General features: G+C 45.5%; 2 protein-coding genes across 2 annotated transcripts in view; both read right to left on the bottom strand.

The window, feature by feature from the left end:
- The window catches only part of LOC144741042 (cubilin-like), a gene marked incomplete at its 3' end in the record, with an annotated part of 32,737 nt that extends 29,335 nt beyond the window's left edge, over positions 1 to 3,402 (bottom strand). Inside the window, 1 exon segment of the mRNA XM_078623732.1 lies at positions 3,209 to 3,402. Coding sequence (XP_078479858.1) covers positions 3,209 to 3,402 — 194 coding nt within the window.
- A 1,824-nt stretch (positions 3,403 to 5,226) lies between these two features.
- TRDMT1 (tRNA aspartic acid methyltransferase 1) lies at positions 5,227 to 16,080 on the bottom strand. The gene is made up of 11 exons (XM_078623731.1): positions 16,017 to 16,080; positions 15,832 to 15,941; positions 15,684 to 15,760; positions 15,544 to 15,615; positions 13,037 to 13,102; positions 12,884 to 12,953; positions 12,436 to 12,806; positions 11,817 to 11,874; positions 11,570 to 11,699; positions 11,232 to 11,405; positions 5,227 to 5,783 (listed from the first exon to the last, which is right to left on the bottom strand). Exons 1-11 carry the CDS (start codon positions 16,078 to 16,080, stop codon positions 5,227 to 5,229), a joined length of 1,749 nt encoding a protein of 582 aa, XP_078479857.1.
- Between the last annotated feature and the right edge of the window lie 213 nt (positions 16,081 to 16,293).

A 16,293-nucleotide genomic window follows, 5' to 3' on the forward strand; every position in this document is an offset into this window, starting at 1 on the left:
AATATTAAAGGGTGTGGGAAGGTGAATCTGGTCAGAGGATTTTCAGAATTGACAGAATTGACGTACACCCATCAAAGGGCTAACCAACCTCACGGTATTAGGTGTGGGGTTAGAGCGAGGTGTGTTATGAGTGTCTGTTTCGTGTTCTGTTTTGATTTGTTTTCCCCTGTTTTCCTCCTTCCTCTGGTTGGCAGTGGAGGTGCGTCCAGGCTGATTGGGAGCAATCAGCGCACCTGATTCTCATCCGCGCGCTGATTGCTCCTGCTTTTAAGCCATGCTCTGGCCTCACTCCACTGCCAGATTGTTTGTGCTCATTGCCTTACTCTCCAGCCATTTTTTTCCCGCGTTCGTTGCCTTTGTTCCGATTATTCCCGTTCTCATTTACTAGTTCCGCCTTCGGGTGTGCTTTCAGTTTTCTCGACTCTCCCATTTTTGTGGAGCTCTTGTTCTTGTGTGTTTTCTTCCTGCCCTTGTGGCTTTCACGTCGTTTGTCTCCTGCCCGCTTGCCATGGCACAGTGATTTTTCTGTTAATTGGCCAATTTTATTCGTTCTCGTGTCATGTTTATTACCTGCTTGTGCAATAAACTGCCTGTTTACCAGTGTATCCTGTTTCCGTGTGTTTTTCCTGCATCTTTGGATCCACCTTAGAACCTTGAGCTGCGGCCCTTAACAAGGTGATAATGAAGGAGTTGGGACATGAGCATTTTTGAGGGCTGATTGGGGAAAAATTGCATGTGTATTTGACACAGGAACGGAAACAACTGACACTAATACAGATGTTGACGCACTGTAACAAGGCGTGAGCCCGAGGTTTAGATTAGGATCCAAAAGTGCAGGAGAAACCACACAGGGAAACCAGGAGGCGTTGATCAACAGACGATTTATTGCACAAGCACGGGTCTGTACCACGAAGCTCGATTAATAAGTCCTGGATCAACTCCATTGATCAAGGACTGACTGACTTAGCGAGATCATGGTGATAAGGATCATCGGTACCACAAAGCTGGATATCAACTCGCTAATTCAATCCAGCGATGTCTCATCAAGACCCGTGAATGCGCATAAGAGGTGTGTTTGAGGCAGCAGACCAATCACAATCATCAGCGCACGAACGGGAGACAGAGCGCCTCTCACTGGCCACAGAGGTTAATGCTGGAAAAGTAGGAGGAGAAGTCAGTGATTGTAGAAAAGACAAACACCATGGAAGATGACAGAAGACGACAAAGCAGCTGGCAACACATCTCAGACTGTGTAAATCTGTACGTTGTTCATTAATGCCTCAATGAACCTACATCTGTGAATCCCTCGAAATCACATTGTTTTTTCCCAGTTAAAAGAACAAACATAAAAACACTAAAGCGTCAACTTTAGAATGGAAATCAATTCATTCATATCAATATACCAAGTTGATCGTCTGTATTGGGCGACTATGAAAACCCACGAGTTGTCAGGAGGCTGAGCACGGGGACAAGGTGTTTTGACGGACGGACTAAACAATGAAAACTACAGGCTCCAATGTCTGCTGTTTGTTTTCATTTATTAAGGCTAAAATCCAAACAGTGAATCCCTCAAAATACAGTGCAAGCCAGTGAGCAAACAAGCGGTCAGCAAAAGGTAGGACACCGCCCCACCAGTTCATTCATACATTCCGCCAGTAGAACAGCTGATTTTACTACTTCCCTCAAGTACCCCCCCCACCTGACTCCTCCTTGTGATGGGCGCAGAGCCCAAGTGTTTGGAGCGGACCCAAAGGCGCGGAAGGAACAGCAGAGGGAGACAGTCGGCTGAGTCAACAAGCGGTTTATTGCACAGCAGATTACACAACAACGCACACAGTAGCAAACAGGTCCAAAGAACAAAACAGTCGACGGGAAACAAAAGTCGCGCCCTATGGCGGATAACAAACGCTAGGGGAAACGAACCGAGAATCACGCGCAATGGCGGACACAGAATAACAGGAACTACAAACAGAAAATCACGCCCTATGGCGGACACACAAAACGCTGGGGACGAATGAACGAAAAACACGCAGCAAGGCGGAACAAGAACACAAGCACGGACTGAGCACGAGGATAGCGACGATGGCGGGAGAGTAAGGCGAAAGCACAAACAATCTGGCAGTGGAGTGCAGCCAAAGCACGGCTTAAGAGCAGGAGCAATCAGCGCACCGATGAGAGTCAGGTGTGCTGATTGCTCCCAATCAGCCTGGCCGCACCTCCACTGCCAGACAGGGGGGAGGAGGAAGACTGGGGGAAAAATAAAACAAAACACCAAAACAGACCCAGAACAGACACTCATGACAGTGTGCGAGCACAAACAAGACTCAGTTACACCAGTTCTGTCAGGAGTACTGGAGGAGTACTGTCAGAAGCTTGTGAAAGGTTACCCAAAATGTTTGACCCATGTCATGCAGTTCAAAGGAAATGCTACTCAATACTAAGGAAATGTATGTAAACTTTTGACCTCAACAAAAATAATATAAAATTCTCTAAGAAATTCTCTCTCTCGTTATTGTGGCATTTAACAAAATGAAATAATTTTGGTAATCGTGGCTGACCTAAAACAGGAAAGATTTATTCTGATTTCACTTCAGACAGTGAGACAAAAAATGAAATGTGTTTTTGGCCAATGTATGTAAACTTCTGACTTCAACTGTATGTATATATATATATATATATATGTATATATATTGCGGGTAAAAATAACGGGTAATATGCAAATTACCCAGGTTATTTACACATAATCCGAAAACACAGATGGTTGAAAAAACATCAAAACAAACCACAATACGAAACAAAAACACACAACCATAACACTCCTCAGATGTGACACAAAGAAAGAAGATACCTGACACCTACAGTCTGAATCAAGTCATCTGATGGATCTGTGTTAGAGATGATTAGGGACAAAGAGAAAAAATATCATGTCCCTCTTCAGAAAAGAGGGGGAACCCTCAAACACCATGAATGAAGTGTGGAGATGACACTGTTCACATTTCCTTTACTGAACCACATGTATGGAAAGTGTCTCGTGAAGACGATGAACTCATCTCTTAAGGGGTCAGAGGTCACTTGGTGGACCACCGACAGACGGTGTTTCATCTCCCACTGAATAAAGGAACTTATGAGAATCAACCCTGAAGGGATGTTCTTAGAGGACAACCAAACCTGTTGCCCCACCCAGTATGTGGATGCTGGAGTGTGCCACCTGTCCTCCACCCTCTTGTTGGTGTCGGCCATCCGCAGCAGAGCAGCCTTGGTGTCCCTCCAAACCTGGCGGCACGGGCGCAGGTTCTCCTGGATGAATGGAACTGCGATGTCTCTCTCTTGCTCAGGGAAGAGTGGCGGCTGGTAGACCAAGGAGGCCTCGATGGGGGAGAGACCAGTGGTGGAGGTGGTCATGGCGTTATGTGAATACTCAACCCATGGCTGGTGCTCTGTCCAGTCGGCAGAGTTCTGGGCTGCTACACAGCGCAGGGTGGTCCCCAGGTCCTGGTTGGCCAGCTCTGTCTGCCCATTGGTCTATGTGTGGTAGCTTGAGGAGAGGCTGGAAGAAGCACCTGATGCAGTACAGACCAAACAAACTGTGGGCCTCTGTCAGAGACTTTCCCTAGGTGCACATGGTGCAGGCGGCGACGAACTCCCATACGTCCTTATCCACGGTCGGCCACCAGAACCTCCATCGGAGGAAGGTCAACGTGCGAGTGGAACCCAGATGGCAGGCTTGCCTGGAGTAATGGCGACACTGCAGCACCTGCGGGCGTACCTCGGCTGGGACAAAGAGGGCATGGGGTGGGCCGCCGCCAGGGTCCGGTTCTGCCCGCCGGGGTACTGCGTACAGCCGCCTCCACTTCCCAGGTAGCCACCGCCACAACTCGGTCCAGAGGGAGGATGGATTCAGGCATATCCTCGGCATCGCGCTCAGTCTCCGAGAATTGCCGGGACAAGGCGTTGGGCTTCACACTGTGGGACCCTGGTCGATAGGTAAGAGAAAAATTAAGTCGACCTAACTGTTCGAGAGTTGATTCTTTTTGCCGACTGGATGTAGGACATATTCTTGTGGTCCGTCCATACCACGAACGGTTGCTCAGCCCCCTCCAGCCAGTGCCGTCACTCCTCCAACGCCAACTTAACGACGAGAAGCTCCCGGTTCCCCATGTCATAGTTCCGCTCCGCAGGGGAGAGTTTGCGGGAAGAAAAGGCATATGATATGATGTGGGGAAAGGGACTATTAATAAAACTGAAAATTCAGTGTTGAAGGTCGTATGTATAGATGGATCAAGGAATTGTCATTTGGAAGAAGTACACAAGTTAGAATAGGAAATAAATATTCAGTGAAAAAGGGGATTGAAAATGGAACAACACAAGGGAGCATAGTGAGTCCATTGCTATTTTCTGTAATGATAAATGATGTGTTAATGAAATTAGGACATGAAATGGGGGTGTCTCTCTTCACCAATGATGGGGCAATTTGGAATCTGGAGTGTCTCATACAGAATGTACAAGTGCAATAACAAAAATAAAGGATGGTACTTTAAATAAGGATTCAAATTTTCAGTGGACAAGACAAAGATAATGGTTAGATTGAAGGAATCACATGTTGAACCAGAGGCACTATGGATAGGATTAATAAAATTAAAAGAGTTAAAATAGGGTTAAATAACTGAATAAGCAATAAGTAATAACTAAACTACATAAGTGTGTGACTAAGTAAATTACAAGTAACAATTCAATCACAAACCTAAATCCATAAAATACAAATTAATACATTTACCTGGTAGGTGTATTCATAGTTTGACCGAAAGAGCAGAAAAAAGAAGAGATTAAAGGGGAGTGTTCTTTGTTTGGGGTTAGGGTTAGGGTTAGTACATGATGAAGAGTTTTGAATACATCCAGGTTGTAATTATTTTATTGTGATGTTTTTCTCCAAGAAAAAAAAGTTAAATCTGAAAATAGGGGTGTTTGGAAAAACAATAAAATAAATGTTTTATCTTTATCCTACAAAAACTTGTGCCACCATTCCTGCCCGAAGCCAATTTCTCCTGAGCGAACCAGTCGTCTGAGACCTGGCCATTTGGATTGTTGTCTCTGCTCTTAATTGCTCTTAATTTTAGTGTCGTGTCTCGAACAGACTTTCCCAGGGAGGCTGAGGAGCGTGATCCCACGATAGTTGGAACACATCCTTCGGTCCCCCTTTTTGAAAAGAGGGACCACCACCCCGGTCTGCTAATCCAGAGGGACTGTTCCCGTCTGCCATGCGATGCTGCAGAGACGTGTCAGCCACGACAGCCCTACAACATCCAGGGACTTGAGGTACTCAGGGCGGATCTCATCCACCCCAGGTGCCTTGCCACCGAGGAGCTTCCGAACTGCCTCGGTGACCTCAGCCTGGGTGATGGATGGACCAGCCTCCAAGTCCCCCGTCTCTGCTTCCTGTACGGAAGGCATGACAGTGGGATTGAGGAGATCCTCGAAGTACTCCTTCCACCGTCCAACGATATCCCCAGTTGTGGTCAGCAACTCCCCACCTCCACTGTACACAGCGTTGGTGGAGCACTTCTTCCCCCTCCTGAGGCGCCGGACGGTTTGCCAGAATCTCTTCGAGGCCAACCGGTAGTCCTCCTCCATGGCCTCCCCGAACCTCTCCCAGACCAGAGTTTTTGCCACCACAACCGCCCTGGCCGCGGTACGCTTGGCCTGCCGGTACCCGTCGGCTGCCTCAGGAGTCCCACGAGCCAACCAGGCCCGATAGGACTCCTTCTTCAGCTTGACAGCATTCCTTACTTTCGGGTTCGGGGATTGCCGCCACGACAGACACCGGAGACCTTATGACCACAGCTCAGAGCGGCTGCATTGACAATGGAAGCAGAGAACATGGTCCACTCAGACTCGATGTCCCCAGCCTCCCTCGGGAGCTGGTCGAAGTTCTCCTGGAGGTGGGAGTTGAAGACCCCTCTGATGGTGGGTTCCGCCAGACGAACCGCTCTTTGTCTGACCCGTCTCCTAGGACCTGTTTGCCTTGGGAGACCCTACCAGGGGCATAAAAAACCCCGACATAGCCCCTAGGATCATTCGGGTACTCAAACCCCTCCACCACGATAAGGTGGCGGTTCAAGGAGGGGTCAATTCAATTCAATTTATTTATTCAGAACTCAGACAGAGAGAAGGGGTTAGGTACATGCTGCAGATGTTTATAGAACAAATATTTGAGAATTTTTTTATGTATTTATGTAGCATAATGTGTGTGTGTTAGTGTGGCTCAACACATGCTGAGTTCCAGATCGGATATAAGTTAATTAATTCATAAATTCATTCATTAATAGTGCTTTGGGTGACAGTGATCGAATATTGTTGAGACCACATTTAATTGTTTTATGTTTAAGTGGATCTGTGTTGGTGTTTTTTATTTGTATTAGGTTATTGTGGGAGATCCCACGCCTGTTTGATTTATATTTATTATATGTGGGTGGTTGGGGGACAGACAGTCTCTACAGGATTCTGGGTGGGTGACTGTCCTAGAGGCACAGAGAAGTGTGTAAGACTACAGCTCTGCATTCTGATCTCACCTCTGGGAAGTCAGGTTGGGGGCGATCTAAACTTCTAGATAAAAGAGACACTCCTTCCTGAAGATCGGAAGTAGGATGGATTCCATCGCTTCTTTCTTTTTAGAAACACTCTTATATACATTTGGGCAGGCTAGACACACACACACACATACAGTAGCACCAAGAGTTATCAGTCATATGACAGCCTCTTTCTCTTTGAATGAAAGACCGAATGAGAAAAATGAGAATTGCGAATAATTATAGCGTGTTGGGGCGACACGGTGGTTAGCACCGTTGCCTCATAGCCCCTGGTTCGCTTCCTAACCTGGGATCTTTCTATGTAGAGCTTGCATGCTCTCCTCATGTCTGCGTGGGTTCTCTCCAGGTACTCCGGCTTCCTCCCACCTCCAAAAGCATGCTGAGGTTAATTGGTCACTCTAAATTGTCCTTAGGTGTGAGTGTGTGCGTGAGTGGTTGTCTGTCTTTCATGTGGCCCTGTGATGAGCTGGCGACTTATCCAGGGTGTACCCTGCCTTTCGCCCGTTGACAGCTGGGATAGGCTCCAGCACAGCCGTGACCTGTCACTGGATTAAGTGGCAGAAAATGAATGAATGAATATAACGTGTTGGTAATGAGAGATAAACTGGAAAAAGTATGAGACAGTTTTATTAAGATACTTACTGGATGATCCACCACTAAACTTTACTAAAACTTGGATGTTCTAAGCTGTGCGCATGTGTCGCGTTGGCTGACGGGCTACAGAGTGCGTGGTGCAGTGAGAGCTTGTGAGAAGAGGATCGTACCATTTGCAAGGGGTGGGGGGTGGCATATTCAATTTAATTCTTAAAATGTTATGTCTAACCCACAAATTTCTGACTCCATCATAGACACGTCATGACAAATTTAGACTGTAAAACAACTTTTTTAACACAACTGGGGGTGCTGAGTTTCATTTAAATAGGGCTAGCGACGCCCATGTAATCATTGGTGCACTCGAGAAGCTGGAGCCCTATGTACAGCGGTGGCGGCAGCACTGGCTCCAACAACAATGACATTGAAATATTAATTTCATTCACTTCATCACATGGATGCTACTGTATATTTATCATTTTCACTTCTTCTCCTTTCGGCTTTGTCCCTCTTCAGGGGTTGCCACAGCGAATTATCGATTTCCATCTTTCCCTGTTCTCTGTATCCTCTACTCGGACTCCAACTACCTCCATGTCCTCCCTCACTGCATCTATAAACTTCCTCTTTGGCCTTCCTCTCTGTCTCCTACCTGGCAACTCCATCTCTAACATTCTCCTACCAATGTATCCACTGTCCCTCCTCTGCACATGTCCAAACCATCTCAGTCTAGCCTCTCTAGCTTTTTCTCCTAACCTTCCTGTCTGTGTTGTCCCTCTGATGACCTCATTCCTAATCCTGTCCATCCTGGTCACTCCTAAAGAGAATCTCAGCATCTTTAACTCTGCCACCTCCAGCTCTGCCTCCTGTCTTCTGCCTATCGCTAGTGTCTCTAAACCATACATCATAGGTGGTCTAACCACAGTCCTGTAAACCTTTCCCTTCACCTTAGCTGAAACTCTTCTATCACAAATCACTTCTGACACTTTTCTCCAGCTGTTCCACGCTGCCTGCACCCTATTCTTCACTTGTCTTCCACAGTCTCCACTACTCTGCACTGTTGATCCTAAGTACTTAAACTCCTGCACCTTCACCACCTCTGCTCCCTGTAACCTCACTCTTCCACTGGTCTCCCTTTCATTTATGCACATATACTCTGTCTTGCTACGACTGACCTTCATTCCTCTTCTCTCTAGAGCAAACCTCCACCTTTCTAGGTTCTCTTCCAACTGCTGCCTACTCTCACTACAGATCACAATGTCATCTGCAAACATCATAGTCCAGGGAGACTCCTGTCTGACCTCATCTGTCAACCTATCCATAAGCAAAGCAAACAAGAAGGGGCTCAGGGCCGATCCTTGATGCAGTCCTACCTCTACCTTGAAGTCTTCTGTCCTTCCAACAGCATACCTCACCACTGTTCTACTACCTTCATACATGTCCTGCACCAAGCCAACATACTTCTCTGCCACTCCTGACTTCCTCATACAAAACCACAATTCCTCTCTTGGCACCCTGTCATATGCCTTCTCTAAATCTACAAAGACACAATGCAGCTCCTTCCTACCTTCTCTGTACTTCTCCATCAGCATCCTCAGTGCAAATATTGCATCTGTGGTGCTCTTTCTAGGCATGAAACCATACTGCTGTTCACAAATCTCCACTTCCTGTCTCAACCTGGCTTCAACTACTCTTTCCCAAACCTTCATGGTATGGCTCATCAACTTTATCCCTCTGTAGTTACTACAACTCTGTACATCACCCTTCTTATAAATTGGTACCAGAACACTCTTCCTCCACTCATCAGGCATCTTGTTACTGTCTAATATTTTGTTGAACAACCTAGTCAGAAAATCTACCGACACTTCCCCTAAGCACTTCCATACCTCCACTGGTATGTCATCTGGACCAACTGCCTTGCCAGTCTTCATCCTTTTTAAAGCTTTCCTGACTTCATCCTTTCTAATCTGATCAACCTCCTTCCTAATCATTTCTGGCTCCTCATTCCTACGTTCCCTATCGTTTTCTTCATTCAACAATTCCTCAAAGTATTCTTTCCATCTCTTCAGCACACTTTCCTCACTGGTGATGACACTTCCCTCTCTGTGCTTAATCAACCTAACCTGCTGTACATCCTTCCCAGCCTGATTTCTCTGCCTCGCCAACCTGTACAAGTCTTTTTCACCTTCCTTTGTATCTAACCTCTCATACAACTCCTCATATGCCTTATGTTTGGCCTTGGCCACTTCCCTCTTCACTTCCCTTGCCCTCTCTTTGTACTCTAGCCTGTTCTCTTCTGTTCTCTCACTGTCCCATCTCTTCTTCGCTAATTTCTTTCTCTGTACACCCTCCTGAACCTCAACATTCCACCACCAGGTTTCCTTGTCCTCCTTTCTTTGTCCTGAGGCCACACCTAGCACCTTCCTACCTGTCTCCCTAATCACTGTTGCCGTAGCGTCCCAGTCATCTGGGAATTCCTCAACACGGCCCAGCACTACCCTAACCTCCTTCCTGAATTCTTCACAACATTCCTCTTTCTTCAATTTCCACCATTTGATTTTCTTCTCTGTCTTCACCCTCTTCCTTTTCCTCACCTCCATCACCATCTTACACACTACCATCCTATGCTGTTTGGCTACACTCTCCTGGCACCACTTTACAGTCGCTAACCTCCCTCAGAAGACCTCTTCTACATAGAATATAATCTATCTGTGTAGACCTGCCTCCACTCTTGTAAGTTATCAAATGTTCTACTCTCTTTTGGAAATAGGTGTTTACCACTGCCATTTCCATTCTCTTGGCAAAGTCTACCACTGCCTGTCCTTCCAAGTTCCTATCCCTAAGGCCAAACCTGCCCATCACTTCCTCATCACCTCTGTTCCCCTACATGGCCATTAAAGTCTGCTCCAATCACTACTCTCTCTCCTCTGGGAATACTCTCTATCACTCTATCTAGCTCATTCCAGAACTTTTCCTTTTCTTCTAACTCACATATAACCACTAACTATAACCACTAACTACATTCACCATTACTCCTTCTATCTCTACCTTTACACACATCAACCTGTCTGACTCTCGTTTCACCTCCACCACATGCCTAGCATACTCTTCCTTAATAATCACCCCTACTCCTTTCCTCTTCCCATCTAGACCATAATAGAACAACTTGTAGCCTCCTCCAATGTTTCTTGCCTTGCTGCCCTTCCACCTAGTCTCCTGCACACACAAAATATCTACTCTTCTCCTCTCCATCATGTCAGCTAATTCTCTACCTTTCTCTGTCATTGAACCTACATTCAGAGTTCCTAACCTCAGACTGATCCTTCTAACCTTCCTCTTTTCCCTCTTTCCCTGCACCAATCGTCCTCTTCTTCTTCGTCCTCTTCTTCTTTGACCAACAGTAGTCCAATTTCCAACAATACCCTGTAGGTGAACAGCACTGTTGGCGGTCGTTGTTGACCCGGGCCTCGATTTGGAAATCATTTTGATCACTCGCATATTTGATTTGGCATACGTTTTACACCGGATGCCATTCCTGACGCAACCCTCCCCCATTTATCCGGGCTTGGGACCGGCACCAGTCAACAATGGCTTCCGCACCTGCTCCCTAGTGGCTGGCCTCGCCATTTATCTGGGCTTGGGACCGGCACCAGTCAACAATGGCTTCCGCAACTGCTCCCTAGTGGCTGGGTTATATTTATCATTTTCACATTTCTTCTTATTTAATTTTTTTCCTTCCCTGGGCACCAGATGGTTTCACCCTTTGAACATTGATCCCCCCATCCCCCATATAATTCTGATCAGCTTCCACACTCATTCCAAGATTCCAAGCTCAGGCTCAGTCAATTCAAAAATGGTATTTGGGCCTGCTTTCAGGAATGGACCCCAGGTTTCCTCAGGCATGTGTGATGGCTCATTTCACAAAGTTAATGGTCTTCAACTCGTTTGAACTTGAACATCTACTCTGCTTGTCCTTGATCATTTTCCACAGAAACGTCACAACCAACGTGCACAAATAACTTCAGGTTTATTACTTAGAAATGAACATCGCTCCATCACTCTCTGCTGTCCTCTGTCCAGTTTCTGTTAGCAGCTTCATTCCAAAGTGTTCCTCGTTCCTCCAGTGTGCAGAGGGGACAACCAGCAGACGCAGGAGTTTGGAAACCACCAACACGTTCAGGCTGTTTCCCAGAACTCTGTACTGCTGCTTCACAGAAACTGGCTTGGGAAACGCTGGGACACACAAAAACAACCGGTGACAAGCATGATGGTTGAAAACAAAATGTTCATGTATTCACTCAGAACGTTGTGTCGCTTGAAGATGAGGTCATATCATATTATCATTTTTTGTCTTTCATACGAGTTTGTCATTGCAGGTGAAGTTGACGGTGACTCACAGAAATGTGCAGGGAACCCCATTAGGTTAGCAACTTCTCTGGGAGTAAAATAACGAAGCTTCAGTCTCTGCAGCTGTTGGAGTTTCTCGTCCTCTGAGCGCTGGTCCAAGTCTTTGAACACACACTGCAGCTGCACGACGCAACGCAGAGACTTCATTAGCTGTTTAGTGTGTTTGTGTCTGTTCTGTTTCAGTGTGTGTCTGTTCTAGTGTGTGTGTGTCGGTTCTAGTGTCTGTGTGGAACTGACCTGTGTGTCCGTGCAGCTCTGCAGCACTGAACCAGTTCCTTCAACATAACGTCTGTACCTGAAACATGAAACATTGTTTGTTACTTTCAGAGTCAGTGCCGGGCTCTGTCTCAGACTCGGTTATCTCCTCTGGTTCCAAGTCTGCTTGTCACTGAGGGACCGGGACTTGGTGTCTACTGACCGAGGGCTCCATGCCGTGGCTGGATGAACTCTCATTATTGGCACTGGTTTCATTACATTTCTTCATTTTCCCACTTTTTGTTGCATTTGGTTTCCTTTTCGTTTCAGTCTGCTGCCAGCGCTCAGGTCGCTTAAACACACAACCGTGAACAGGACCATAACCAATCAGAGGCAAAGACCCGCCACAGTCTGTCTCTTATTGGTTTAGACAGGAGTGTCAGTTCAGTCACAGGAGAAAAGAGAGAGATGATGCGCTTAAGAGAAAAATTAATTTTTTCACCTGGGTAGTGTAAGGTACGATTTAGAAAAAAAGTCCCAAAATGGTCGCATGCTCAAAGCTCACTCACTCTCCATTCATTCACTCACTCACTCACACATTCATTCATTCATTCACTCACCTCACTCACTCACTCTCTCACTCACTCTCTCACTCACTCACCCTCTGGTGAAGCAAATGGACCTCCTACTGTCCGGCTGGACGATGTCCAAGATGGCGGCGTACCTCAGCAGTGTCTGCGCAGGAAGTCGATGTTGGTCTTCGTCAACTTGACTCAGTGGTTCCAGAAAATGTTTGATCTGTCTGACGGACGAATCACAGTCCTGACTCATCTTCCTCAGCAGGTTGTTCTCAGTTTCTCGCTTGTACAGGAAGTCATGTCTCAGCACTTCTTTCGCAGAGTGAGTGGCTGGACAGGGGGGGGCACACTGATCAGACTGTTCAGATCGATCACACTGTTGATCAGATCGATCAGACTGATCACTCCTTTGAGCAATCAGGTAATAACGCAGTCTTGAGTTTGGGATCCCAACCTGGAATATCAGAGCAGTGATACGTTTGTCAGCAGTTGTGTTGTGATGTGATGTGCGACATGTGCCAGGACTCTTACACTGATTGGTGAGATCATGAGCTCCTGGAATGTGAATCCACATTTGATCAGTGTTTCTACCAAACGGTTCCTTAGAAAAAGAATGTAGGAAGAAGTATGTCACACATCTTGGCAGGAGATGAACTGCATGAAATAATTGATGAAGGACATCACCTGGCAGCAGAGTTCTCGAAACCTTTGACATTCTCCAGAAGGATGAATCGCGGTGGCCGGCTCAATCTGCATAAACTCAAATTAAAGAAAGGAACATTAAAAACGTTCAAACATAAGTTTGATGCTCGCAGGCCGAGTGACATGGTCAGGGAGGGGTGTGATCAGGTCAAGTCAGTTTCAAACTCGGTCGGGGTGTAAATCACCAGCTATATCACAATACGACAATATATCGATATGTTTGCATGACAATACAATTTTTGCCAATATCACAGTCTGTCACGATACAAATTCACTTTGATTCTATTAAGGAGCCGATATGAGACAATATCATATACATCAACTCACAAAAACAGCCAGAATATGATTGACCCTTTTATTTCAGAGTACTTCCGCAGGATTCTGGCACACTAATGCTGGAGCTAGCATCAGCATGCAGGTGAATGCCGTGTTTCCTCTTGAGGTCCACGGCCAATTTGTTGTGTTTCACCTCGCAGTAGGATTATTTACATATGGAGCATGTTCTGTCTGAGAACATATTGTGCTGCCTTTAAAATTTAAATTGATGGGTTTCAGTGAAAGTTATTGGTATTACTGTTTTTCTTTAACAATGTCGGAGTGAGACCTCTGTCTATCGCGTGTCGGAGAGAGCATCCGAGCGAGCGCTGTTGTTTTCAATTTACCTCAGAGTGAGCGTTCCTTTTTTGTTGTCGCATCTTTGACACCTTGAGCACGTTTTGCTAGCTTGGTGCGGCTGCTACACACAACGAGAGAAGTTCGAATTCATGTTTCTCTTTTTCTACACGCTTCGTATCTTGGAGACTATTCGTCTGTGAGTAGCTGAATGTGTGAGAATGATGTATATTTTGACATAGATGTATGTATGTTCATTTTGTCTTTCTTTGTGATGTTTCAGTTTTACAAAGTAAAAAGTGAGAATGAAGACTATCTAGTAAAGCCAAGAAAACTCACACCTTGTGTCTTCATTGGACATCTAATTTGTCAGCTGGCTGTCTAGCCCATGCACTGCAAAGGCAGTACACACATCTTTCCTCCAGAATACCAAATATTTCCAGAACACCAACTTTTTCCTGATATTTCTTCTTCCTCTTTTTCTATGCTGCTAGCTATGACTAATGCTGGGCAGTATACCCGTTCATACCGAATACCAGTATTTATTTTTCATATGATATGAATTTTTTCATATACCCCAACATTGTTGTACAGCGTACACAACGTTGGGGACACCGGAACGTAGCGCCGCAGACATTGTTTGACAGGGGACTGTTTTACAGTTACACTCAATGTGTATGTGAGTGTCGAGTGCACAACAGCACGTTGAGCGGTGAACATGAATAAAAACAGTGAAAGTTCCAAAACTGAAGTTACGAACGAGCTGAAACATGACACAGACGAACTTGTACCGATAAGAGATAGAGATAAGATATGCCGTATCTGTTGTTTGGAAGTTCTTTGGCTTTAAAAAGAAACAACGTCGAACAAACAATTCGGCACAAATGTTGTAGAGCTACAGTTGTAGCCGCAAACATGTCTTGGAATATCGAGAATGCCTGAAACTACCTCCACATCTGCAGGTAATGTTAGCGCTGCAAGAGAAAAGTTCAGTCCGATGTCACTTACCCGCGTTTGCTAGGGGAACTACAACAAGAAAAGCTAACAGTGGATTGAGATTACCAACGCTATCACTATCCACTGAGCCAAAGACATGGTACGGCTGAGTAGTGTTGACAAAGTCGGCTTCAGGGAGATGATTCAAACACTGGATCCCACATATGTGATACTGAGTCGAAAAATACTTCAGCCAAATAGCTTGGAAGAGTCCATCTTTTTGTTTACATGCCTAGACTTGAGAGTACAGTTGCTGTATGTTCAGTGGTTGTTTACATTGTGTACTTGATTTTTACAAAATGTTTTTTCAAGTTGTTCTCAAAATTGGAAAAATAAACAAGTTCTTTATTTTGACTGCAACTGTCATACATTGTGATTTAACCACTTCATTAGAATCATGAGTGCCACCTCTTTGTAAACAGTAACATTTTTGTGAGGGCATGCAAACCTAATACTAGTGCAGACATGTGTTTTTCTACAATATTTACTCCTCATGGCAGCGAAATATGCCATTCTAAGCCAATTTACTGCAGCAATTTGTGTCTAAATCAATGAAAAATGTGGTTAACACAGTCATGCATGAAAAAAAAAAATACTGTGATATACCGTGAAACCGATATAACTGAAAAATACCGTGATGTAAATTTTTGTTCATACCGCCCAGCACTGACTAGGACCCATGACATCATGCTCAGGTAGCGCACTTAAATGGAAGTTGAGACATAGATGTGGTCTATGAATTTGAAAATACAGATGACAATATTGATTGATGTCATTTTGTGTCGAATTGTTGTTAATCGAATTGTTAATCAATGATTTGATCGTTACACCCTTCATCAACACTTTGAGACATAGATCATGAAGAGCTGCAGGAGAAATACCTGGGCAGAAGATCTAGGATGTAGAGGAAGCTCTTCGTTCTGGCATCAGCAACGTCACCATGGAGACCTAACCTGCAGGACATCTCTATGTCTGAACAGTGGTTTGATTTGTCCCACAGGTGGCCGTAGTATGCTCTCACCTGGTGAACGGCTGACAGGGAGGACTCATCAGCAGCATGTCGAAGGACAGTTTGTTGAAGTCATCGAGTGTCACACCCTGGTGAAAAAGCAACATTGCAGGTGACAAATGTTACTAATTGTTCCTTTCAGTCCTCCATTCTCACCCACCTCGATAGTTTTATTCCAGAGGGGCGTGTGTGGGAAGTTGTGTCTGTAGATTTGATTGGCTGTAGTATTTATGTCAACTGCCGCCACAACTTCAGCAGGGATGAGACTTTCTGCAAGAAAACACTCCTTTACGAACTGCACATGACAAACGTCTCTTCACCGGTCCCGGAAGGACTGTACGTCACCTGTTAGCGCGCAGTGCATCCCTCCGATCCCGCTGTACAACTCCAGAACCCGCAGCGGCTCCATGGCATTGGCACGTCGTCGAAGGCTTCGTCTTCCTTGCTACCTTTTCTTCTTCGTCATCTCTCTTCCTTCTTCTTCTTTCTTCTCCTTCTTCGTCGGTTGCCAAACAGCGATTTGGTGCATTACCGCCACCTACTGGTATGGAGTGTATATAAAATGCTCTAACTAAATGTTAAGGTCATATGGTATCTTGTTTCTCTCAAGTTTTCTTATCCA

The sequence above is a fragment of the Lampetra planeri genome, unplaced genomic scaffold (assembly GCF_965212315.1).
Source record: "Lampetra planeri unplaced genomic scaffold, kcLamPlan1.2.h2 scaffold_408, whole genome shotgun sequence".
Taxonomy (NCBI): Eukaryota; Metazoa; Chordata; class Hyperoartia; order Petromyzontiformes; family Petromyzontidae; genus Lampetra; species Lampetra planeri.